The sequence below is a fragment of the Tubulanus polymorphus genome, chromosome 3 (genome assembly GCF_964204645.1).
Source record: "Tubulanus polymorphus chromosome 3, tnTubPoly1.2, whole genome shotgun sequence".
Lineage (NCBI taxonomy): Eukaryota > Metazoa > Nemertea > Palaeonemertea > Tubulaniformes > Tubulanidae > Tubulanus > Tubulanus polymorphus.
In genome coordinates, this window is record NC_134027.1 from 5,559,691 (window position 1) to 5,587,082 (window position 27,392).

The 27,392-nt window shown below is 38.5% G+C and overlaps 1 protein-coding gene across 3 annotated transcripts; it reads right to left on the bottom strand.

Moving 5' to 3' along the window:
* Window positions 1-35: 35 nt before the first annotated feature.
* Window positions 36-17,956, bottom strand: LOC141901813 (uncharacterized). Of its 3 annotated transcripts, XM_074789298.1 has the most exons (10): window positions 16,237-17,956; window positions 12,979-13,120; window positions 12,137-12,190; window positions 9,271-9,385; window positions 8,808-8,904; window positions 7,852-7,963; window positions 7,527-7,637; window positions 7,094-7,256; window positions 6,397-6,483; window positions 36-4,762 (listed from the first exon to the last, which is right to left on the bottom strand). In XM_074789298.1, exons 1-10 carry the CDS (start codon window positions 17,935-17,937, stop codon window positions 1,615-1,617), a joined length of 5,730 nt encoding a protein of 1,909 aa, XP_074645399.1. In that variant the 5' UTR covers window positions 17,938-17,956; the 3' UTR covers window positions 36-1,614. The 3 variants fall into 3 exon arrangements, with proteins under 3 accessions (XP_074645399.1, XP_074645400.1, XP_074645401.1); XM_074789299.1 differs by lacking the exon at window positions 12,137-12,190; XM_074789300.1 differs by lacking the exon at window positions 6,397-6,483.
* Window positions 17,957-27,392: the final 9,436 nt, after the last annotated feature.

Below are 27,392 nucleotides of genomic sequence, written 5' to 3' on the forward strand. Positions count from 1 at the left end.
AATGCTTTGATTGATGCAAACGGACATTTTTCGTGTTATCTTATTTTTATTGCCGCCTATACATTTATTTCCGTAAGAATGACTAGCATAAGATTACAATATACTTTAATACAATGTATGCTTTAGGTTAATACAATATTTACGTAAATCAGGAACATCTCAACAGTAACGACTCATATGTAACAACTCACTACATCAACAGTCATGGAAATAAAGTATTTCTAAGGGAGACAAACGTATTTTCGTGCCATCGTTTTTACATTGTGGATCCGGCTCCAGTTCTGGGTCAAAATTTGACTTGGAGTTCAATATCCAAAAGATGAACTAATTTCAACTCAAGTTTGATTTCTTACTCACAACACTGCAGATCTGGGTACTGGGGTTTATGTCAGGACTTCCAACGGTAAAATCTTGACCCTATTCAATATTGGCGCCGGTTCGAAGATGACTTTATGATTTGGTTTGTGGAAAATTCAGCTGGTCTTCAAGTAACAAGAAGAATCTATGCATCAATAATACTATTATTAGTGAAAAACCACGACTCTATCTTTAATTCAACCAATAGAAAATCAAACTCTAACAATCACTCAACTTATCAGACACATCAAGGAAGTGTATATATAGAATATAGAACTTTTGCTGGATCCAAAATGAGAATACTGTCCACTATATTGTTATATATTTACAGTAAGCACAGAATATAGTCGAATACTAACGATTATGGTAAATTACCTCATACGTAAAAAACATATATTCTCATTTTCATTGAAAATAGTTTACCTTTCTCATGAACGGCTTAATACAAGCTATATCCACTTTACACATAAAATGCACGAAAAGCCACTGGAATATTATTTAAAGCTAAAAAAACAAAGTTGGGGCTAAAGTCTAGATGTTATTTCAAGAATGTTCCCCTTACGTAACATCCTCGCTTGCCAGAGTTTGATTGTCTCCCGCCGAAGCTCACGCAACCCAAAACCCTGACCGCAAACTCTTCGTTGGTCTATAACATTGCCCAAGATTTTTTGGGCGGACAGACAGGTTACCGCTAACTAGTTGCCGATTTGTGCCAAAAACCTGTTCAAAATACGAATCATTAAAACTAAAAAAGGAGTTCTCTGAGTGCAAATTTCAATTAATTCAATAATACAATCAGTAGCAATGTCAAAATTGAAATCTAACGAAGGAGTTTACGTTTGAGAAAATCAAGGGTAGGTGCGAGAGGAACATTAGTAAAAAGTGAGCTAGCGTCAAACGAGATGAATTTATCATTACCAGGAATAATGTTTTTTTTCATAAACCTTCAAGTAAATCTTGGAATATCATCGGAATAATTATTCTGAATTTTTACCTCGTCGCTTCAGGATTGCCCTTTCTCAACTCAAAAAATTGCTGATTTGTGCTGTGGCGTGAGCTTCGGCAATTAAACCCTGGCAAGCCAGGGCTTACATTATAGAAACACAATAACAGAAGAATCACTATCAATTGTGATACCCCCCTAACAACATCAATACCCCAATATCACCAACTCGTGTTCTTAGAAAATAAAGGATTTGGTGAATTTGCTTATATTACTTAGAACAACGGAAGTACATTTAAATGGGACGCAGGTATTTACAGTGACCATTCTTGGATTTCTACGTCATCTGCACTGTTATTACCGACTGAATTCAGAGGTTCCTGATTCTCAACTCGCCTGACTTCGCTTTCACTACCAACACCAGTTTCAGTTTCGGAAGTCTCCTGTTCATCCTCGCTATGACTATCCGTACTTAGAGCTGGCGATTTAGCGGGACGCGTGTCCTCGTCGGCACCGCTGATAAACGACGGTTTCATAGTATCGTCTTCACTGTTTGCCGTATTCTCTTCCTTAATCGCCAGGTCATCTTCATACGCCGCGGATATTTCATTGTTTTGATGGACGCGTTTCTCTTTGGCTCGTGCGTTCACTGCCTGTCTCGCAAACGGAAGAAAATCCGGTTCGAAATCGTTTTCGTCTTTGTAAACGCGTCGGACATCTTCAGAAGAGAGAATCCGATTCGGCATTCTATTCTCCCGATATTTCAATCCTCGTAGATCCTGTTCGGATCTGTTAAGGTTTCCCCGTCTATGAGGAACAAAATCTGCGCTGATACCCTCCCTAATTCCGCGCAGTGGATTACCCCTCATCGATGCGGATCTCATTAATTCAAATCTCTCGTTAATGTTATCGTTATTTGGAAATTTATCATCATCGATCAACGCCGAGGGTTTGGCGCCATCCAACCAGCTTTTACGACGAGTAATCTTAACATCGGAAGCCGTAGGGACATTTCGTGACGATTTGTGTCCATGTTCAACCTCATTATTATGAGACGAATTTGCTTTTTGCTTTCTAGACGAGCCTTTGCCGCTCGACTTGCTGCCGGATTTATCGCTAGAATTATCGGGAATGTTTTTAGATTTTGATTTCGAAGATGATTGCTTGTTTTTACTACCAGATTTTCCCCGTTGACTGGTCTCAGTTTGTGTGCTCGTAGTCGCCAATGAGCTGAGCGAATCCCTGCGTTTTCGGGGACGGTTTTGTTCGTTCGTATCGTCGCGATCTGCCGACTGATTGTCACTCAACGACTGCGCGGAATCTTGATGGTGTAAATGTCGTCGCTGAGGATTCGGTAATGTGTTACTGCGTTTGTTACCGATGACCATCGGGTGATCTCCACGACCGTGACGCTCCGAATCGGAATTCCAAGAATGACCGTCGCGGGGTCTGCTACTGGTACCACTCGCATAACCGGGACCTAAATCGTGATAGCTTTGACTTTCTCGGTAATAATGCGGTCGAGGGATTCTCTCGTCGTTGTAAACTGCTGGTAGATCGTAGGGATCCCAACGAGGGTTTCTCTGAGGATATTCTACACGGTGTTTGAAACCAACTGGTTGGTCGGTTATAGGAATGACATCGCGCCCATCCCGTAGATAAACATGGCCGCCGTCGCGACGTTCATCGTATGCGACATCATAATTTCTGTTCATTGGTTCGATCATTATTCGTTCATCTACAGTAGGATCGTTAGAATACCGCACGGGCGCCGATCTCGGGTGTTCTCGCTCATCCATAAGAACTCTGACAGGTCCGTAGTACGGTATCGTTTCATTCAGATTAATCCCACGATCTGAATGTTGGTACAAGCGATTTCTCTCGATACTCGAGTCATTTCGAGGATCTAACAGGCGTTCGTTTAAAGAATAATCTGAACTGTACCGAAATCTGTCCGGTTCGCGGCCTCGCAGATCGAATTCGCTGTAACTGTACTCCGGCCTCAGTCGCGAAATTTCGTGAACTCGTTGATGTAGCGGCGAATCGAAAGGAGACGGTATATAATTATTGTACAGATCGAACAGATCTCTCGAGTGGCGCCAGTTGTACGCGTTGTCGTTGTACTGTTTATAGTGATGACGAGGAGATTGTTCTAGAAGGTGAGACTGAGAATCATACCTGCGTGAAACACGAGGTGATAGAGCATATTCCGCCCTGCGCGTATGCTGGGGTGAACGATCATACTCTGAACGCATATCGGGCCTTTGTTTAGGTGAATCGTACACGCGATGTCTAGGCGACTGGTGCGGCGGACTTTCGCAAGGCCTTCGATCCCATGGTTCACGCGGATACCACAGATCTCCCCCGCGCTCTCCCACTACGCCGATATAGCTATCTTTCAGTTTGTTATAAGTACGAGAATCGAAGCTTCTAGCTGAAGGATAATCATCCGGCGCAGTGGGTCTTTTATTCATGTATTCGTCACCTGTTTGCTCGTATATTCTATCCTCGGGAATACACTGGTTTTCGGATCTATCCCTCGAGTCTTGTTTATTATCTCTCATATGCGCTGAATCGAATCCGGAATCTCGACTGTCGCGATCAGAAACGATTCTATCAACTGGAATGCGTTCTAAATCTTCGTCGTACGGTTCACGGCGATGATCGTTGTTTGTATCAACCGGCTGAGCCGATCTTCGTTGACCGTATCCCGACGACGAGGATTTGTCGAAACTATCACGAGCACAGTTTCGTTTCTGTTGCATTTCTCGTCTGTCCTTTTCGTTGAAGGCCTTTTGAGGTATCAGTGGTTCGTTTACAGAATTTACGTACGGATCTTGGGTGGCTAAAAATTTTTGCAAATGTTCTTGCTTGGATTTATCGGGTGAATGTCGCTCGTGTATCGATGCTGGATCACAGTTTGATAATCCTGTTGGTCTTTTCTCCTCGTCTGTTTCTTGTCTCGGTATCGAGTTCCGCTGCTCCAGTTTGTGGACTAGCTCGTTTAATAAACACTTCCTCGCTTCGATTGAATCTTTCTGTTTGTTACCATCAACGTTTAAGGCCCTATTATCAGCACCTAGAGTATAGTCTAATTCTGATTCATTCACAGAAGTCGTCTTCTTGATTCCGGAATCTCGACGTGTCGTCAAATTATTGTTATTGTTATTTTTCTTGTTCACGTGCACCTCTTCGGTCAGTGCAAAGTCCGAATCACTATCATTTGCAGTTGTCTCCATTGTTTTCATGCGATCTCCGGCTTGGTGATTTACCTTGTTTGGTAAAGGTTGTTGAGTGACCACGGCTGCTAGTGCCGCGACTGGATCTGACGTCTTTCGAACGCCAGTTAGGATCACATTTTGGTGTTCGCCGGACATATCGGGATGTTCCATCTGATGTGCGCTGGTCGGATACGTCGGCGAGGTTTTCTTTGGAGTGGTTGGACTGCTGCCGCTGTTAGGTCTGTAATTATAGATAAAATAACAGATATTACAGGCACAAGCATCGGTTTCGCGTCATATATGAACATGTCATTGCACAATCTCGGCAATTCTTATGAAAATATTTGTTTATACAATGAACACAGGCGATATCTTAGGGAGTTTTTCTCCGCACTTGTATATTATCACTAATAACAATAATGTATACATTTATAACGAAGATCGAATAATATATGCAACTAGATAATATGATATGCAATTACAAAGTATTTGTAACATGCGCTAGATTTCGTGGTCGTCGACATGCGTTTTTCAACACGGAACAACTACGCCTGTGCAAGGCTATAAACGGGTTAGAATCCAGTTTGCAATGCTGTGTAATTAGTGCTGATGATTTTAGTGCTAATTCAATTAAAAGTGTTCTAATCTTTTCGACGAGAACTCGTTTATCATAACGTTTCTTTATTAGTATCTATGTCACCATACCGATTTTCATTTCTACCCCGTATACAATCTACTAACGCTGATTGTATTTTACAATGTAGATCATCAGAAAAAAAAGCTAAATCATTCTGAAATTACTCTTTCGGACTCGATATGATTTGACAAACGAAGTCTCGGTTGATAAGAATTGGTAATATCTAAAGCTTTTAGCCAATCGTGATTATGGTACGAGTTTGTATATTCGACGAGATAAATCGCGATTGGTACGGACACACTGAGAACTGTTGAAAAAATATATATATATAATATGTACACAGCATGCAAGACGGTTATTGCAACGGTCTTACAGGGAAGAGGACGCTTGCGCGTTGGGTTCGTTTTTGCAAAAGACGGGTATCAACGTGGCGGCGCCCAAGGGTATAATCGAACAAACACCGCACGACCTAAAACGCAAATTCAATTGTTATAACCACGAACAAGCAAGTAGAAAATATGAGCAAACTCAATTATTCACCATGTGAAACGGCGAGGGAATAAAAGCTGACGTATTCGAGATGAAAACAAGATAGGAATGTAATTAAACATGAAGCGATAGCAAAATGTAGTTGTTCAGTAGAGAGTAGTTTGAATACAGATGTTCGATATTGAAAGAATGGATGTCTTGGTATAGAGAAATGCTTCATTCTATCCACATAATGATTGTCATATCAGCAGATTTTCAATTACTACATTATTATTATTCCAATTACTACTTCATTATTTGCTTTCATTTACTTTTTATCCAAGAGTAGTGATGGTGTCCAAGATAATGCCGAAATGTTTTTTTTTCGATTTGTATCTGATATTTTTTAGATAGTTTCAGTGGTATTTCCTCGATTTTTTTTAAATTCTGGTCGGCAGGAATTAGAAAATTTTTTCAGTACTGCCACAACGGTCATTACGGGATATATCGCAGATTGTTACATTCCATTTCAATCCTCAATTCATGATATTCATTTTAGAATTTAGACAGACTCACTACTAGCGAAATGTAACGTATGCGAGTCCATCTGAAAAGAAAGTAGTGTATTTTTTAAATCGGATTTCTTTTTGCATTCTGTATCTCATAGATTCTACCGAACCCTGGATAAAAATGAAATTAGGTGGGTTGAAGTATAGTTGGATGCATGTGTAGCAGTAGGTTGTGTTTGTGTGAGGTTTGTTGAGACTCACTGTTTTCGTTGATAAAATGTTTTCTTGTGGAATGTAACGGTTTTTGTTGGGACCTGGATGAATATCAACAATTTTGATGGTTTTCGCCTAAAACATCAAATCAAAATCCTTTATTCTTCCATCTTAATGCGCAGGCACGGATTCAGACGGTAGCACCGTAGTCACGTGCTACCGTCGCAAAAATCTTATGCCCTTTTTTTCATGCCCAAAGTAGAAAAAGGGCACATTTTTAAAAGACGAGGTAGATAATCTAAACAAAAAGCACATACTTCTTCAAGATTTTGGCTTGATTACCTGGAAACTACATCGCAATGCAGTTAATTTGCTAGAAAGCACTTCGTGTCAGGACTGAAATGCTTGGAAATCGCAGCAAAAAGCAGATTTTCAAAATTTCAAATGCCCTTTTTATACGTTGTGCTACCCTCGACAGTGTTCCCTGGATCCGCCCCTGATGCGCAATAGATTAAATACGTAATATCTTCTTTTATTTATTCTCATTTCATTATTTTTTCAAAGGCAACTGTAAAGCATATGATTGAAAATACGAGAACATGCCGTTTGTTATTATCAGGAATATACTGATTAAAAATCTATGCAACGGGTTTCGTTTGGTAAGATGCATGGAGTGAATTAGCATACCAGCGTTAACACGAAAGGGCTTTTTTAATTCGAAAATTCGCGAATGTATCAAACGGACCTTTCATCAGTTTCAGCAGTTGGGTTCGGATCGTGCTGACGTTTGCTGCTGTTGCTGTGGTGTGTAGGGGTAACATGCTGTCGCGGCGAGCACGACTGTATTGTCGGCACCGGAGTAACTGTGTCTTTACCGTTCGTCGTCAAACTACTCGGCGAATCGAAACCTGAAAAAAAGAACGAACGTCGTTATGAACGATGGCTTCATTACACGAAATGCAAATTGCAGTTTTAATACAGCAGGACGTCAATATATACGAAATTATATGCGTATTTGCTTTGTATCTGGTTACGATAAACAAGGTTGAGGGTGAAAAGATTGCTTCGTCGATTCTATATTACATTCTTTGCATATCATGAAATATATATCTTCATATTTATATTTTTTGACATTGAAAAGGGCATGTTAAGAGAAGGACTGAGGAATGAAAATGTACCATTTTCATGATTGTTTCCTATATGTCGATTTGCCTGTGTAATATCTATATTATTTCTAGGCTGTTCCGGACTAGCAATAGGAGTTGTAGAACCAGATTCTCTTGCATCCGCTACACATCAATATCAACAAAAAGAAAGAATTCGAATCATTAGCGGTGTTGGTGCATTTTCAGTATTATTTCGGGAGGTATTCTTATTTGAGATAACTTAATCAATCCCCGACAGAAATATACTTATATTCATAAATTAAGTCATCGGTCGCAACACGCAACACGCAATAGACAACGCCCCAGAGAGAAATCGAATTATTTTGTAAAAACACACCTTGAAGAAGGGGCTTTTCCATCGGTCTGATGAGAAGTCGGAGTTCCGGACATGAAGTTGCCAAGGATACTATTTGCATGTGGGTCATATTACTGACATCAATATCGTTGAGCTGAAAATATAATAACGTTTGAAATTATATTCGGAACATTTAACGAATGTTGACTTGATTAAACAGGAAAACCGCGGGATTTCGATTTTTCTGTCGAACCCAGTAGACGAATTAATGTATTGAATTTTGAATAGTTAAGGCTTCGTATATTTTTGATAGAATTTACACTCGATCCTATTTCTTCTTTTTAACCATATGGATTATATACTGCTAGGTTTTCTACGCGGATATCTGGATCCAGCCATATAAAGGGTGAGTAATAAAAGAAATAAAGCAGAGACGAAATTATACGGATTCTTGTTATTTCGTTGATTGAGTGCTGTCAACATCGTTTATTTCGGAAGAATCAATTTCGCAATGAACAACCACGTTTGTATCATCGCCGATTGAGCGCTTCTGCAAACATGCAGTTTGCGTTCATTGTGACGACGATGCTGCGCATTTCAATGCATCCATCATTCGTGGGATAGTTGAATACAGCAGCCGAAATAAGTCGGTTTGATTAAAGATGACAGAATTAAACAGAATCCAATTCGCAGCACGCTAATGTGATCTTCGAATTGTACGAAGGAAATGCTTTGATTATATTCTCCAAGTAGGCGACATAGTATCATTCAGTCTGATCGGCTGCTGACAATTCTCAGCAAAATTCTAATCATTGATCAGTAGGGATATTTGGAGAATTAGATTTTCCGTAAAAGGCTTCGGCAGAATTTTATATATTTTAGAAAATAGATTACATTTTACCAATCATTTCAAAAACAGCGTATTATTTATCTCGACGATATGGAACTAACTGAAATGATTGTTTGGGTCGCGAGATTCAATCCTTTCAGGATTTTACCTTGACTATAAGGTCCCCGGTTTTCAACCCGACTTTATCAGCTGGTGATCCTGCTTCTACATTCGAAATCATTGGATCCATTCCATAATCCGTGCCTCTGAAAATTTTGTAGCAAAGTAAGAATATCTAAGAATACCTTCAAGTCGTACTAAGAAAGAAAAGGGTAAACCTAACAGGCTGTACTTGGATAACCTGGTACGTTCAAAAAACCTTCACCGCCACCGACCCCACATCCCTAACACCTGTGAACACCTGTATCAATTATGTATTTGGATATGTTCAAACACTCGGAATTTGTCTATTGTTTATGGCCAGGTAAACGTACGAGTTTGTTTCATCTTAGCACAGTATGAAACAGCATGCTTTCCCACTTGTGAGAACGTTTCCTGCAAATCCTTCAATAAAAGCAGCACGGGGATGGAGGGCTTGGCTAGCAGTGATGAAATAAACAATAGTAATTTACCCTCTTATACTACATCCGAGCCATCCATCGGCATCGGCTTGAAATACGACAGATTTGACGTTACCCTTCTTCACTCCATTCTTTGGTTTGACAGTCATCGCCGTCGCTTTTCCATCTGAAAATGTATATCGTATAAATACATCAATAAGAGATATTATCATTATTCGGTTATAAAGGATTTGGAATTCTGACAACTGATAAAAGTAATCTCTAAATACTACTCTATATATTTCTTTATTCACTCTCTTGATATCATCTGATCTGGGTGGAACGCCATGATATAACGTATAATCTGCTGCTGCCCTTTAAAAGCCGACTAGACGAATAATGATAGAATGCATCTGTAACTCTGCCTAATGCACCGCGAGAAAGAAAGTCGTAACGTACCAAATGGCGTAAAAGCGAGCTTTCAACGACGAAAATTGCAAGATACGATTGACCGGTGGCTAGATAAAATGAGGGATTGATCTAGCATTCACATTACTCACTAACTAACACGTTATCGATGACCTTGGACACGGGTAATGATCGAGCTAAATGATTGAAGATTCTGGTAGAAGGGGTAGAGTAATTGACTGTCTTTTGCGTTTAGTTATAGAGCAGCGTATCATTATCGGTGAAACCTAGTTGAAACCTAGTTGAAACCTAACTGAAAATTGTTTTCCAGTTAAAATTTTACTACCCAGAGAATCTTTCAAAAGTTTTAGAATATGATATGCATAACTTTCGTTGCATAATATCGAATAAAATAATGAATTTAGATAGATCTTTATATATTTGGGATATCATCCAACAAGGTCACTTCGCCGAATGTTGTCTTTATAAACACCGAAATAGTTTCGAGCTATGCCGTATGAGTAGGTGAAAAATCTTCGCTATTACACCGTGTCTGCTTTCTTGGTTTGATGTCTATGCCAAACTATTTTTTTAATACCAGGATGTACATGCATATCTAACCATATATTTAAATAGAGTTATGTAACTGCTGATATTAATTAGTTTCGATTATCAGAATAAGCCCAGACAGCGGGATGCCGAGCTCGTTAACGAAGGAAATTATTTGCAATTATTGGCCTAGTCGAAAAAATGGCTTCCAAAGTACGATATAATGGAACATGTAATCCAACAGGGAGGCAATATTGTATACATTGCGGTGTATAACTTCTCTCATATATTTGTAACTGTGAAGAATTTCAGAATGATACGAAATAACATCTGACACAGAAAAGAGCTGTTTGCAGACTTCAGTAAGTCAGTGGTACAACATTATAACGCGCCGTAATATATAGTAGACAGCTTTTAGAAAATCAGACAGACCGGCTTACATCTTTCTTACAAATACTCTTAAGGGTCTTACGTAGGTGGCTGCCTCCTAAGCTCATGTTTTGGCTGCCAGTATTCTTATTTCTCAGACAGTTTGTTTATATGTTTAGTCATTGTTCTCTTTTTCGTATTAATATATCTGTATCAGCTACCTACGATACCTATAGTTCAATAATTTTGCCACAGAACGATCGAGAAGCAACAGGGTATTAAAAACACATTTTATGTTCCAGTTTGTGTACTTTTCGAACCCAATGAAATAACGTTTTATGATTCGAGGATAAACGATATCGCAATGATTCATGAGAATATCAAGGCATCCGTGTCATAATTAAGTCATCTCAACTCCCAAACAACGTACAATTTTCCTCCATTAAAATGTCGTTGACTTTGATTCATAAATTGACCTAGCAGCAGCCATTAATGTGTATATCTATGCAGTTATTAAAAATACCACGCATCATTTGCGATGTATTTTGATGAAAATATTGCCTGATAATAGAAACATTTCTAATCTCGATTAGCGAGACCCACCTTAAATGTTCACTATTTTCCATTTTATGTATTTTGAGATATGGAGTAGCATACAAGGGAATCATTGAAGAAATATGAAGATTTGGTGCATTTTATTTACATTCCCTCTCGCAGATATTGTTAAGTGGTCTAGAGATTTGATATTTCATGAATATATAACTTCTACTGAGATTGATGCTTCATTCAGCCTTGAATTCTGAAGTAAGAGACACATTCCGATATGCACGAATCATTGATTTTCAAAACATACACGAATTCAGCTATTGCCCGAGGCTGAAAGAGTTATGCCTGATAGGAGCAGCTAGTGCATCTTCGTGAAAACAGTTTCGTAAATCAAGTATATGCTCGCAAATCTATTCAGTAGACTGGAGCCCCTGAGCGCTATATACTCAGTGTCAGAGATTCTGTGTCGGTAATTACATTTTAAGCGCCGCTATTCTTCGAGGGCACGTAAATTGTGAGTTGAACCCATCAACCGCATTTTCAAGTAAATCCATGAACTCACTTGCGACTGCGTTACAACGGGGAATGTCAAATAAGTCGCACTCGATGGTGGTTCGTATGAACGAATACAATTTGATCTCTTTTCAAGGGATTTCGAATAGAATTTCAGTTCATACAACTCAAAAACACGACTCCCCTGCACTCAATTCGAAACGAAAAAGAATTCTCAGAGAATGAATATAAGATAAAGTAACGTGACAAAAGACATTGAAAAAAGACAATCAACAGCAAACATTCATTAACGATTACATATCGTTAGAATATTAGTTAACAAATCTAAAGATAGGTCATTGTTGAGATCTCAAAAAAGCATTTTAATGAGTAATAAGAAACATTAAAAGTCATTTTCGTCATTTTTTCTTACGGCATGAAAGAGATGGCTTACGTGCTTCATACTTTAAATCAATGGAAATAATACTGTGACAATAACATCATGGTGATAAATTCACAATAGGTTATTAATTAAGTATATCAAACAGACACAGAAGAAGCTCGTATTGCGTACTGTAAGTATGCAAAATATTACCTGCCAGGTAACATTTTGACGAATCTGCAATTTCTTGAATAGAAAGCGTAAAAACGAGGTTAACAGCTGGAGAGGAACCTTAACAACTTACGATTTGTTCCGATTTTTCTGGGTCCACATCCGATTTGATTTTTCAATTCAAAGTATAATGCTAATTCCAAACATTTCAAAATCCTACGCGTTATATCAAAATTCATATAAATGTTTGACTATATTCATTTTACAATATTTTCTAGTTCGTAGTTTTGCTTCCACGCTTTTGATTAAAGCTATCTCGTCATTTGAATAATTTGGTGGAAGACTAGATAATGCATTTTCTATTCGAAAAAAAGGCGTGAGTAGACTGTAAATCTTGTATCATGTAACGTACTTCTTCGTGACTGAAGCACTGAATTATTATGATTTTTTTTCCAACATCGTAATTTAATTTGTATTCAGTTATAATGGACATGCATGAAATTCCGAAGTGTTTTCGCAAATATCGCTGATGAGGCGCTCTCGTGACGGAATCATTTCTCGGTTGATGAGAATATTCGTCATCTCTCGCAATAAATCGCGGTTGCTTGATACAACCATGCTACAAATTTTTACTCAATACTATACTATGTGTGTGCGTTTTATTCATCAATCGTTGATATATCGAAATTACACATCCAAAAATGTTCATTTTCATTTTCGTCTAAGGTGATTGAAATCGTCATGCCTTTGCCATCGTTTCTCCATTCTGTATTATATTTCAATAGTTTCCCATTTGGGGGAAATAGCTTTCATATCAAAAAATAATAATCTAGCGAGGGTGGTGAATCATTAAGGGTACTCACGAGGCATTCGATTGCCGAAAGCTGCCGTGACGTACATCGTAATCCTATTCGTATTGCGAACAGTCGAGACGGCGTCGTCGTGGCTGATACTACGAAAGCTAGTGTCATTTACTTTCAATATACGATCTCCGATCTGCAAACCCTACAACGAAATTAAGGATGATTAGATATCAAGAATATTTCTGATCCCCGGTTCAAGAGATGACGAACAATTCACTGGAGCACAAAAAGTTGATTCATTAGTGAATAAAAGTTGACGGATCAATGATTCGTCTTGGACCAAAGTTCTGTATCGGCCGGTTACCCATTTACACCCCAAATATAGATATTTCCATGGTATCAGTATTTCTAAAACATGTTCTAAAACATTGACTGTCCCTGTGTCGGTTGAATCTGTATGGAAGTCGGGAAATCGAAAGATGCCAAACACTTGTGAATTATTGCTAGGGTCCCGTTTCAGGTCACGTATTCTTGTAGGAAAATTAAAAAAAAAATGTAATAAAGAATTTCCATAGATTAATACTGCGCAGTATAATTAATCAGCTAATAGATTGATAGCAATTCGTTTAATTCACCGTTGAGTGAGTTTATGCCGTCAGGATTACCCGTAGATCAACGATCGATAGATTACTTCTCAAGGGAAAATTCTCATCATCTCGGGGCCGGGGTTGACTTGTTTTAATGATTAATCAATTTTCTACGCAGGAACGCAACCACGCTTCAATACTGCACCATTCGATTTATTAAACACTGCAGCTACGAAACGGTCACAACACTCCAGTTCTTTCTAAAAACTCTGAATCATTAATGCGCAGTTTACTTTTAATGTTCACAATTACACGAGATTTCTTTTTGCTTTCGTCGCAAAGAACAACACGCCTTTAAAAAATGATAAGAATCATTGATTCTATTACACCGCTAACGATCTGGGGCCAGTTGCTCAAAAGTTGGTTAGAGTTAACCAGTGGATAGTTGACATAGTGACAATTAAAAGTTTATTGTTTCAATGGTATCTATCCACTGGTTATCTTTAACCAACTTTTGAGCAACACTGGCCCCTGTTTAACATTTCATATACTTCTAATACAACAAATTATGCTCCTTTCGTGCAGTATAAAAAATCATACACAGACATTTCTTTGAGGGGTTTTACGTATGAAATTACGACAGCCGATGAGCTGTGCAGAATTTGACGCTCTGGTGTTTCAGTCAGATTTCGAAGGTTTGTTTGAATAGAAAGATCTCTCGACAACGCGTGGAAACAAATACACCAATGTTCCAGAAGAACATTAGAAAATTTCTCATCCCCTGTATTGTATAACAGAAATCTTCAATTACACCAACAGTCTCAAGTTCGTGGTCAAAACTGACCATAATGAAGGAATAAGAAACAATGAAAAGGAAATCAGTTAGTAGTCCTCATTGCCCCGCGTATTCATACGGTTTCGGAGCAATGTATTTCATTCATATTAGTTGGAATGTTAGATAGAATCGTCAAGAGTGCAATAAAACATTGAACGATGTTTCGGATTAGTGTGCGTGTAGATGGGAAATGTTTTACGGCAATGGCCGTTTCGGTTGGCGCTCATTCTGATGTCATCCATGGGCATTCCGAAAGCGTACAGAATTCGGATGAAATTGTTGAACGTATCAAAATGTTCCCCGTGACGATGCTAAGCTTAACAAGGGATGTTTAATGTATTCGGAAAAAGCCGTTCGACTCTTCCACTAAATGACGCAGAAGCATTTGACGCGGCATCGAAATGTCAATTGGCTGTCAATTTACAATTGAACAGCCACAGAATTCACATATCGACGGTGAAATTGAGATGGCCGAACGTGTTGAATGTAACAAATAAACTATATCAAACATCTGCGTGCTGTTGGCGAAGAGGGGCCATAATCAATGAGAGAATAAAGAGTTGTATCCATTTCAGTAGGGTACGAATACATCGAATGCGGCCTGATATTGATGTTTCGTTTATTTCAACACGCAACAGTCTTATTCTCGTGCGCCCAATCGGTTCGTCGTGTGGAATCGACAGTTGACGTCGTGTGGCGATTACACTTGAAAACGTTATCATGGGAAAAATCTACGAATGATATTAGGCTCGATGTCAATTTAACAAATGGGGTCGTGAAGAGCCAGCAAACATACATCTAACACTGTGATATCCAGAGGCAAATACATTTATTCACAGCAAAGTATTCCCAAAAAGCAAATTCCGCGAGATATTACGTATATATTTGTACATCTTTTCCAACAATCTAGGCGATGCGGAATAGATAACGCCATGGACGGAAACATACAATATACACATATACCCTTAATACTGTTTTGATGTTGCGGAAACGTATAAATGTTTTCATAATTTCTTGTGTAATGCCGTGATCTATGCATTATGAAGCTCGTAAAGCATAATATAACGAGCGCATTTGTGAAAAATCAAGGATTCCGTAAAAATGTTTGCACCTTTTTAAAAAGAGTATACAAACGTATTGCGAATGGTCGTGTGTAGTAAGATGTATGTACATAAATCTAAGCCATACCGTTGCATATTTCGTTTCACGTATAATGCAACCTTCACGGAGGTACTTGAAAAAAGCTAAGAGGGTCTATACAACAGTACTTGGACAGTACTTGGACCCACAGCTGACGATTTATTCAAATGAATTCATTCAATAGTCTATAAGAATAATTGCTTGCAGTCATAGTCATTCACTCATTTAAGAAAGTTTTTTTTGACGAAAATATATCATAGGCATTGGCGAAACATATATCGAGGTTGATTACTAACCCAATCAGGGATCGCCTCACGAGATCCTCTCTCCGAGACCACCTATAATTTCTTTCTCGTTCGTTGATGTACTTACGTGTTTGTATCAATGAAGATTATCGTAAAATGTTTATCAAATTTATCGACATAACCTTTCATATACAGGACTAAATTGTTAGACCCTTGAAATTTCCTTTTCATAGTTCGACATAATTGCGTCTTGTATAAATGGGTGATGACATTCTTAGAACAACATATAGAAATGGGGTTATCTAGTCTCCGGTATATCAACATGTTATACACCAAATGACTCCCTGGATCTGAAGAAACGATAAAGATTGATAGGTTGGAACCACAGTTCCGGTTTCGAATATGCAGACACAATAGGGAGTCATAGGCGTTAAGAATGTAGCTATTTGTGAGGCCTTACAGTTAATGATTCGTAACAAGCTTAGTGATAAGAACGAACTGAAGCACTTACTTGTTTTTCTGCTTGCCCACCTATATCCACGTCGGAGACATAAATTCCAGATCGCACTTCCTTACCGCCTCGAATACAGAATCCAAGGTCCTCTTCTCCGTAGTGCACCATTTTAACTTTCCGAATTTCTAGCGGTTTGCTAGCTGTAGAATATGCGGCACTCGGAGGCCGACTGCTTAATTTTCCAGTTGACATCGATTTCGAAACACCCGATTTCGGTACCGGTGCCTTTTTCGTCGGTATCCTATCGGGTTTATTGAGTTTCATGTCGGGTGGTAAAGAAACTTCCCTGCCTGATTTAGTTTGAGTCGATCGCGTTTTTGTTTTCGTCCTCGAATGTACTATTGCTTGAACGTTAAAAGTGCTGGCTTCGCGCGATATTGAAGGGCTTGTTTGGGTGCTTTCGCACAGCATTTTACTGCAAGACGCACTTTTTGGCAGCCCTTCAAGAATAACCTGAATCGACTTATCTGCGCTGTCTTGCCGTGCCAGTTTTCCAGCGTGCTTCTTTCCTCGCAGCGGAGACTCTTTATTATTCAAACCCGCTCTTAGTTCGCTGCTATTACAATTGGTATCGCCGCCAATGTTCACATCTTCACAGTTACTATTGACGTTTTTAGCGTTGTTGTTCGTCGTCGTCGCGTCTTTCAAGTCATTATGACTCGAAGATTTGCTTTCCTTCCGATGTGAACGTTTACCCACACTGGCCTGTCCTGTGTTCAGCGAATTAAGAGAGGTGCGAGACACGGGCCTGGATAGAGACGAACGAGCGTGTGGCACCGTATCCGTTTTACTATCCATCTTGTCTTTGCTATGGCCCCTGCTGTGATGTTGACCTTGGTGTTTTTCCTTGGATGAAATATCCTTCGACTTCTTAACACTTATATTTTCCTTATTTGGAGTAGATTCGCGCTGTTTCTCTTTCGTGTGTCTAGTATTCGATGATATATCCTTTTTATGGTGAGAAATGTCGTTATCAATAGGTGAATCCCTAGTGCGATTATCTACATACTCTTTACTTATTTTGGGAGCACAAGCCATTTTAGAAATACTGTGCGAACTATTAGACGCATTACTTTTATTAGAAACGTTTTTTGCTTCTTTGCTTTTGACTTTTAAAGTTTTCTTACCGCTATACAATTCGCCTATATCCGTGGAAGACGTTCCTGTTGTATCACCATGTGTCATGGGACCATTCTCAAGGTCCTTTTCGTAAATAATATCCAACTGTTTTTCGCTGTATTCATTTACATCCTCTGACGCGAAAGTTCCGATCGAAATCGGAGATTTCCGACCGTCCGCAGCCTCGTGATCGACGCCACCACTACGAGGCCGCAGAAGACGATTATTGATGTTTATTTCACCGACATCCTTCAATTCGATTTTATTCATTTTTGATTCGCCATCAGACTCGACCTGAATCGTGTCAAGCGACAGGCAGCTTACTGCCTCCGTGTGGTGATTAGCCGCACCATCGTCAACGATTAGCTTGTTTACCACGACACCGATATTATTGCCTGGCTCGTGTCCAGGCTTCAGTACCGATTTACCCACGTTCTCAATATCGGAACTATTCAACCTCGCGTCCTCTTTACCACCCGACGACGACGGTGTCGAACCGTTCGGTCCAACGGTTTGTAACTCTCGAAAATTAATTGCACAAATGGCACTGAAATCAGCTCTCATGCTTTCCGGCAACATGTTACCGATTTCCACCAATAGCAGCAGTTTTTCAGAAGAGTTCACCACCTGTACCAGCGACGTACATAAAAATTGCACGGATCTTGTTGCCCGGAAATGCTTCAAGGCGGCTTTAAGAATCTCACATTCGTGCTTGTTTAGTAATGTATGCGCTAGTTGGCGTATAGCTTTACCGCTTCCTTGGTCGTCTGCCATTACTTCCATATTACCGTCTGTTACCGAGAAAATCCCTCGTTTTACCATTAATAGATACAATTAACATTCTAACCGCGCATCCCTTACGACGGCTGTAACAAGCCGGCTAGATATGACGAGAATACTGAGTGTTTAAACTGTTAGATGGAACAATTGGCTCATCGGATAATTAAGACTAGTCATAAAACCTTATTTACACAAGCTGGTAGGTTTATTACAGGCACACCCGTATACTATCGAATATCCACACACAGTGAGGTATGATGGTGCATGTTAATCGTCATTAATTACTATTTCGTATACGATATTTCCATATACGTGTACGTATCCCGAGAACGCGTACCTGTCAGTAACGGTCAACTGTTTCAATAGCCTACAATACGTATCATCGAATGAGAAAAGAGTCGAAGTTTACGACTAGATTCCGATAGATTGATGTTTTGAACAGAGTACCACTTTTCATCACAGGGTTCTGGCGTATTTCATTCATGGCTGCACGATATCAACAACATTCCAATACACCCAATTGAAATCGTATCACGTAACGCGATGATACCATTTCGAATAGATGTGGTTCATTTAAGAATGGAGATTTCTAATGTAGCACGTGGTTGTCTGTACGAAAAAGACCGGGCGATCTGATTGGTGCTTTTCAATTTCAATTCTATCAAAGATTCGCGAAGTTTGATGTTACGTATATACCTCGTACATTCTAGTGTCGAATTTCTTTCTGAAACGATAAAATAAAAAGTGAAAATTTAACGAAAACTAACAAGACTGCCATGATGCATGTTGCCTTCGAGACAGGATTTATAGACGGGAAGTTATAGGGCATGTTGTAATATGCGTTTGATATCTTAAAACATGATTATTGTACACATGGGAGATAGGTTAGCAGGTTAACTGCTTACAGTCTACGTAAAGAAATTGATTGGTAATTTTTTCGCTCGTTATCTACGAATATAGGACACACACATGAGAAACTCAGTATCTTATCTGTATGTGGGACCAGTCTTTCTTATTAATTTGTTCTATCAAATTGATACGATTTCATCAGTACCATACCAGTTATCAGTACAACACTGTTGAAATTAGCTCCTGGCCGATATTCATCAGTAACCGCAACACCAGTGTTTTAGTCGGAAAGGAAAGATTCCCGGCCACAGGAAACTAGGTATTTCACGAAATGATTCATATTCCCGGGAAAGTGTTCATCGGTTTAGATATGTTAGATCAATGGCGTATCCCGATCGATGCGACGGTTCGATCGACAGCGTATAATTCAAACCGGTCGCTTTTTACTCTGAGTCGTTAAGGTGACAGACTCTATATGTCATCATGTACGGTTGAGTTCGGAGAAAATTCAGACTGTTTTTATCCGTATCCAGCATATTAACGTCGTTTATCGGCAATCAGCAGAATTGATCCTTTATGCATTGCCCGCTTGAGTGGAGAATAATTAAATCTATCGGAGCCACCGGATGCCTTATTGAAATCGATTAAATAATCAATAGTCGGCCCCAGTTTATCTAATTATACTAAGGGACCTAGTGTTTTATCCTTACCTTCGTGAATTTTATCTATTATATATGGTTCTGATATCTTCAAAACGTGTTCTAATTTATCCCATAAACATAGGTCCATAAAAGCATCTTTTATTTCATCAGTGTCAGGTAACCAGCAAATTATTTCTCACGAAGGCCTAGGGGGTATACGTTAATCTCCATGTATGTTTATTTAGGCCTGTATACGAATATTTCAAGCGATGGCAGAAAAGGATTTCCATTAAATCAATGCAACGCTTAAAATGAACTGCGTTCGGTCGATAGGTTTAGAGAATATTGATATTATTGTTCGATGCGTCAGTTATTGGAAACCACGTTCAATAATGCGATAATTGGTATTTGATTGCTGGTATATGATAGTTGATTGCCGTGTACCGCTTCGGGGTTGTCTAACTAGCGGCGTTAGGTATGCTAATGAGCATACTTTCATCGGGGTTTAAAAACGAAAATTATATACGTTTTGCACCTTGAATATTAATGGGGTTGGTGAATCGCGTTTGAATACGCAAAATCCCATCGATGGAAAATGTAAGAGTACATGACAGGCTTTAAAAACATATTCGTCATTCTTGAATGAATTTTAAGGCTGGCAAGCAAATATTTGACAGGAACAGTAATTAGTGTGACATGCGTCGATGAAGGGCCCACTTGAATACGTCAGGAGTGTGGCTTCATACTACAGTCATCGCTGTTGTATGGACCAAAAAGTAAAATACATACGTATTCAAGAAAGGACCGGCGTCCACATCTCTCTTCACCAGGATAAAATGAGCAACCTCCTGGGGTAAGACTCACAGTCAATTCTGCAATTATCGGGCAATTACAAAACGGTCTAAGTAGAACAGAAGGACCATAGAATAAACCCGACGGGAATTCGAATGTTCTGGATCAGTCATTTTCAGTTGTGTTCGTTTGTTGACAGACACACGGTCCCATCACAGTTCAGCCTAATACATCACTTTACCTACATATCGGTGGATTTACTGCGAACCGTGTGAGAAGAATTCGATATTTTAATGGAAGTCATCCTCCAGAGGGAGAAAAGGCATAAAGGAACGGATATAAATGCTTTTTGCAGCCGCGCAACTTGATAGCGTTCACCCACAAAACTGAAAATCCCCAGTCTCCTGACACCGCAAAAGTAGCATTGAACTGCTAGAGACAAATCAGTTACTACAAAGTGACGGAATATTTTACATACATATCATTTAAGTCCGCTCAAGAAGATACGTATTGGTTTTTAAGTAGTATTCCCTTTTTAGTCAATGTCTTCAAGATCTTGGAAATTGAAGAATTACCACGAAAACCATCAAAACATTTTGTTCATACTTTTAAGAAAATGTTCGTTCCTGAATAGATTTTATCAATGCCATCGGAATTTTTTGCATAGCAAAAGCAATATCATATGCATCTCTTGGAGTATTAACCATTGGTGATGAAAGCCACCTGTTGTTAGTGTGACCTTGACCAATAGCGCCTTGAACGCTTGGAAAATGTAAGTTAAAAAGATACCTTGTTTCTGCTGAAACTAATCAGTAATGCTAACAAATGAATCTTCGGACACAATATCGTTTCTTAGGGAAACTTGTTATAGATAAATTACATTTACAGCGCGATGCCATATATACGTATTACTATCTCTACTAACTAATACATATTCAATGGCCGCCGTGGATGTTTATTGAACCAAAAGAAAAGAAGTGATTTATTGCAGCGTTATAGCATATATTGAGCAGCCGATAAACGCAGCAAGATTTACTTGGCGAATCCTGCTTTTGATTAGAAAATCCTTAGGTTGAAAAGCTTGTGATAAAAGTCCCCAGCAAGACGTGGACTCTTGAAAACCACGAAATATTCTTTCAGGTGTTCCTTTTATCTATATCTATATATTTTGATTGACGATAGGCGCAAAGAATTGCAGTGAATTCTGAAGTGAATAGACACATAATTGTTACCTACCTCCATTTGATAAAACAGTGGATGATGGAAGGTAGAACCTGTCCTCCAAATGCTTTTGTAGAAGTTTAAAGTGAAAATATACGCGTTTAATTAGAAGAAATGTATAGGATCTGAAGGAGCTTACAGTGAACATGGCCTCCAGATGCTAGCAGTATCAAAAGTATACCTAAAAAAATAACGCAGTTCTAGGTTTATAATCGCCTGATATCCTTGTATATTGTTCACGGCGTAATATTTCGTAGTGTAATGAACGACGCATGTTTCAAAATATTCGTATCAGATTTTGATTGAAAACATAAAATGCTGCAAATGTCATTTTACATTTTTTTCGCTATTGCGCAATTAGACAGCATACACGATCGACCATTTATAAATTACAACTGTTAATACAACCTTACAACTGTTTACTTCTAGTTTCGAAAGTCTTTTCATTTAGTTAATTAGTTTACTGATCTGAGACGTTACACACGATGTAATCGCATTGAATTCCCTCGATGCATTCTTTGACATTTCATGATGAATGTTTATCTGAATAGTACACGTAAAGATGTTAACTCAATGTTCTAATGCTAGGATCAATTATATACGGGATCATAGGGGCGAATGTCTTGATAAGTTTATTATCAAAATTTGGCAATATTGCAATAATCAAAGCTATTTTACCTTCAGCTTATCAATCCTATAGGTCCATGTAACTGTGTGTATGTTAGGATATTAGAATAAAGGTGATTAAAGGTATTTTCAGCGTTTAGATTTCCACAGCTGTTTCAGTAGTGGTGCTTGATTAGTAAGTCTGCTCGATTGATTAACTTACACTAACACCGGGCCTTAATGATAAAGTAATTTTTTTAGTAACATATGTACATATAATAAATGTATACTAAATATCCTTTATGAATGCATGCATGATTGTATGATATTTGCGCAGTATTCGTGTTCATACTCGGTGACATTGTGTCATCACAGTACCGGATTCAGTTGCAGTGGGAAAAAGCTGAGAGGCATGCATTGATGGCCATATGTCATTCCATCGTTGGACTTTAGCTGAGTTTTGTTTACATGAATTTATACCTTGGAGCCCAAGACAGAACTGTCAAACATCAAAGTCAAGTGCACATTCAACACGACTCGTAGCTGAGCTCGTTACTGAGTTCGATATTTAGATGAAAGGCCCTCCAATTGTTATTGGATTACGGCAAACGATAGTAATGGCGTTTATGACTCTCCAAACTGAAACAGTATTAATTAATCGAATAAAGTATCTGGAGTCAATTTTTCTTCCGGTCTATCGTCAACGCATCGATTAAAGAAATCCAAAAATATTCCTAAAAAAACGTTACACAAAATGAATTATGCACATCAATGCGATACGATCGTCTCATCCAGATTGCTTCGCAGTCGATAGCACCCATTTGCAACCGATCGCCTCGTCGTTGTAAGCCTGGCGTTGCAAACATTGTCAAGTCTCCTTTTTGATAGTTCGGCGCTTAAAATCCCTCCTCAGACAATATATCCATGGAGTGTACTGTCAGATAAATAACGGTATTCGTTTCGTTCATGATAATTCCGTAAAGATATGAGGAGCACAAGAGCCTTGCCACAGGAAATTGCCTTTTACAGCAAGAACTGTTACAGAGAAATAGATGCACGAGTGTTAGTTTTAAGAGACATGGGGGACCGATGACTTTTCCAGGCATATAGCGGGTACAATCGCAGAACACTGTTAGTAAACCAAGGCAATACTACAAAAAGACCATAAAGTAGCGCACAGAAATGCCAAGAAATCACGAAAGAGATCGATTCAAGACCGTAACGGTTATTAGTGGGGTCAGTAGGAACGAACCCCTTTTCCAAGTAGACGGAACACCTACGGATCGTGTTCCTTGTGGTTTTCTTTGTTGAAACTTGTTCTAGAGAAAAAATGGTTTTTCTAAGGAAAACCTTCCTTTTGTAATATCATCATTCGAGAATGTATACGAATTCTATAACAGGTTGAAAACGTAACACGTTGTATATACACCTTATGTCAGTGAAACTGATAAATAAACTGCTAAGAAGCATTAAGAAGATATGTTCTGTTATACAAAACGGTTACGCATATATTCATCTTTAAATTACAGATATATATAAACAGTGAGTGATTAGGGCAAATGAGTTGAAAAAACTCCCCCAATCCCTTGTATTTAGACAGATATAGTTTCTAAATCAAGAAAAGTCGCTGGGAGGTAAAAACACTCAAAGAATGCGCAGCCACTAATTTTTCATATGTGCAGCACCTGGAAGACTCCACAGAGAAAATGTCTGTGCTAATGAAAGCAAATAGTTGTAAATTAGCTTCACAAACATGATCAGTCATTTTAGGTTGACACCCGATGGTTTTGCCGCAATCGTTCGATGACATCAGCAAACGGAATAAAACGAGTTTTTCACGATCGATTAAGTAGATGCGTATCTCTATTCATATGCGAATCGGAGTCCCATCAGATGACATGTCATGTGGACATCAATAGTTTGATAATGTCCTGGTTCCGTGTTTTGTTTTTTATTCAGACTTTCCTCGACTTAAAGCAGATTCGGGACAGTACGAATCATTATCCGGGAAATCCGACTCTCGATCGTCTTTGGTGATAGTCCAAAAACGTCTTCGCAACGAATTCAAATATATCACATGAAATGAAAAGCAGACGAAAGCAGGAAATGAACTTAGAATAAATGCATTCATCCCCATATTTCAAATAAGGAAGACGGCAGAGAATTGAGATATTGAGTGTGTTTTGTGCGTTGTGCCCCATCTCCCTAAAGAGTTTTGCGATTCTTACAATTTGAATAGGCGTTTCGGTAGAAAGGATGGGGCTAGTTTCTTAAACATGAATAACCTCACCTATGGTAGACTTTCTCTACATGCCGATATACATTTATGCTTGAAATACGTAACTTCCACCCAACATTTGGCCGTATGAACTATTTACGACGCGATTAATTGGAAACATATGTTTTCTTTCATGTACTGCATTATTTACACTCGAAAATAGTCCCACATTCAGTATGAATTGAATGCCAAGTTACATTGCTGCGACAACTGCTACGTCTACCACCTAATTAACGACAGTTATTCGACGATTACATTTAGAAACAAGCCTCGTGACGACAATTCGGTGCTTGAATCAATGCAGCTCTGACGTTATGATCGATGGTTAGCCATTTGTAACAACCTGAAGTAATAACTGGGACTTTTTCCACCAATTCTAGCTAATTACTGGTAAAAGGCATACAGCTACTTGATAATCTATCGACGAAAATCAACGTAATAATTGTATGAAAATATTTGACTTATTATGATTTTTTTCTATACCGTTCCATGAAAATCTAATGATTTTTAGAAATTTAAATTACATCTCTTACATAGTTTTATGCAATAATTTCAGCTGCGGCGTTATCGAAATCTATTTTCATGAATGTTACGTAAAAAATGACAGGACACTAACAATACGCTGCCGCTCTCTGTGTTGATACGCTAAGAGTAAAGGCGTTCACGGAACATGCGTGAACGACTGGGAAATCAGTGCAACAGTACCACAGTTGATGTCACCCGGAGCAAATTTACATCATGGGAAATCATATCTTTGTACAATGATTTGCCTTGGGACTGGCTGAGCTAAACGACAATAGGTCTAATTCCGATTTACACCAAAGAACCGAACATCACGAGATCAGCCATCCGGTATAGTATGCTTCAAAAAGGACTAATTCCACGCGCCATTCATATTAAAAAGCCATTTGAAAATAATTTAACTTATTCAAATTATCAGGAAACAATAATCGAAGTGAATCTTTTTTCAAATAGCTAACGATTCGAATGATTTGTTCGAATATACATTATGAATTCTATATTCATCAGTTTTCAGAAAATACTTACAATTAAGTCATTCACCAGGCATTTTTCCGTTTTGCTGAAGTTTGTGTTGATAGTAAACTTGTATTATCAACGTATACCAAATCAAACAGTTAACAGCATGTGTCAGCTGCGTGTAATTGATTGATATCAAACGATTTCCTCGAACCCACACAACGATTTGAAAATCGAAAATTCTTGATGCTAAAAAGCCGAAGATTCAAACTGTTTCAGATTGTTAGCTTTATGTTTCGGCCAATTATCATATTGTATCTATTCACGTTGGAATATCGTCGGTTAAGCTTTCATATCCACATTCAAACATCTTCAAAATGTTGACTATATTCATTGTATTTTGGTCAACAGTTCAAATGTAGATAGCAGGATACGTAACATTTACGTGGTGGAATTTGAATACCTAGTGCGTTATGGTGTCAATTTCTGTTTTTGTCACTAAAATGTTTCAATTTCAAATAGATTTGTTTTTTTCAAATTATTTTCATCGAGATCGTTGGATCATCAAGTCCTTGGTAAATAGCGACTCACGCACTATATGGTTGGATTTTGAGCGCCATTACGTTTAAAAATGCTTTCCTCTGAAGTGTATGCCATTCAGTGCATTCCATTTCAGATCAAGTGTAGCCTTTCCCATTTTACTCGAAAATGCTTTCACTGGCGGTTTAAGTGGTATCGATATCATAGAATTAATGCCCTGACTATCTAGATAATCCTTAATCGCTATTCATTTTTAAAGATTCATTCAAAATGCATTTCTAACATTACATTCCATATGTTTTTGTTCATTGATTTGTTATTCATTGGCTCTGAACCTTAATGCATACTTAAAAACTATAAAGATTTTAATATCACAAATATCTCAAATTCCAAATCAAGTTAATGATTGCGAACTCGTTGGTGAGTCAAGATTTATGGACATTCTCATGTTTTATAAATTCTGCTTCATCTAAAACATTTTATTAATGGACGAATGAGTTTGAATTAAACTTCATGGAAGTTGGGAAGTTTTCTATCTTAGAGATAAATTTATCATTGCGATAGAAAACTTCCTAAAATGACTGAATTCCGTCTGCGGACAGACAAACCCTGGAACAACGGACGAACGACGGACGAAAAGTGAACGCAATAGCCTGCTGGGACTTATATCCCAAGTGAACTAAAAAGCTATTGCAAAATTTCTCAGCAGAAAATTGCTTCCTGGAAACCGCTCGTGAAAGGCTTGTCGCAGTGGTTTCCTGCTCTTCCCTCAAAAACACTCTTAAAAACCAGCGTAAGAATGAGTGCTGGTTATCAATATGTCCCCTGAATTAAATAAGTGAATACTATATTTCACTTATACTACCGGGTACTTCTCATTGCAAATCATTTCGTCGATGAAATATTATTATCATTTTTTTAATTGTATAGTAACGACCCGATGCTTATCGATAGAATTCATTGAAAGAATTGCACCAAATAACGTTTGGAATGAACGCGGCAGATACAACAGAATTCCATTGTAACATACCATTGTCGCTACGCGTTTTCATTTCTATGATCTCTGGGTTCCATTCCGAATTCTTTGAGCAAAAGACTTGATGAGAACTGTTTCTGGAATTTATTGACATTTGAGTGCAAAAATGGCGCCGTCAGTGGTATACAAGGACCATCATCGCGAAAATTCTCAAACACGGTAAAATACGGCGCTCGGTGTGCTCGGCAATGAAATATACCATCAATTCTAGAGACGTTTTAAGTGAAACCGAGAGAGGGAGCATCAATTACAGGACAACATTAGATTACTTCTTTTGACACATTTACTGGTAAATCGATAGTCGGGATATCAA

What these genes read in the sequence shown, in the direction of transcription:
- LOC141901813 (XM_074789298.1), bottom strand. Translation starts at nt 17,937, where the DNA reads ATGTTGCCGGAAAGCATGAGAGCTGATTTCAGTGCCATTTGTGCAATT. An exon ending in TTTCGGCAATCGAATGCCTC is followed by an intron (nt 12,191 to 12,978) that starts GTGAGTACCCTT and finishes TTTCTATTCAAG; the next exon opens with AAATTGCAGATTCGTCAAAA. An exon ending in GGAAAAGCCCCTTCTTCAAG is followed by an intron (nt 7,638 to 7,851) that starts GTGTGTTTTTAC and finishes ATTGATGTGTAG; the next exon opens with CGGATGCAAGAGAATCTGGT.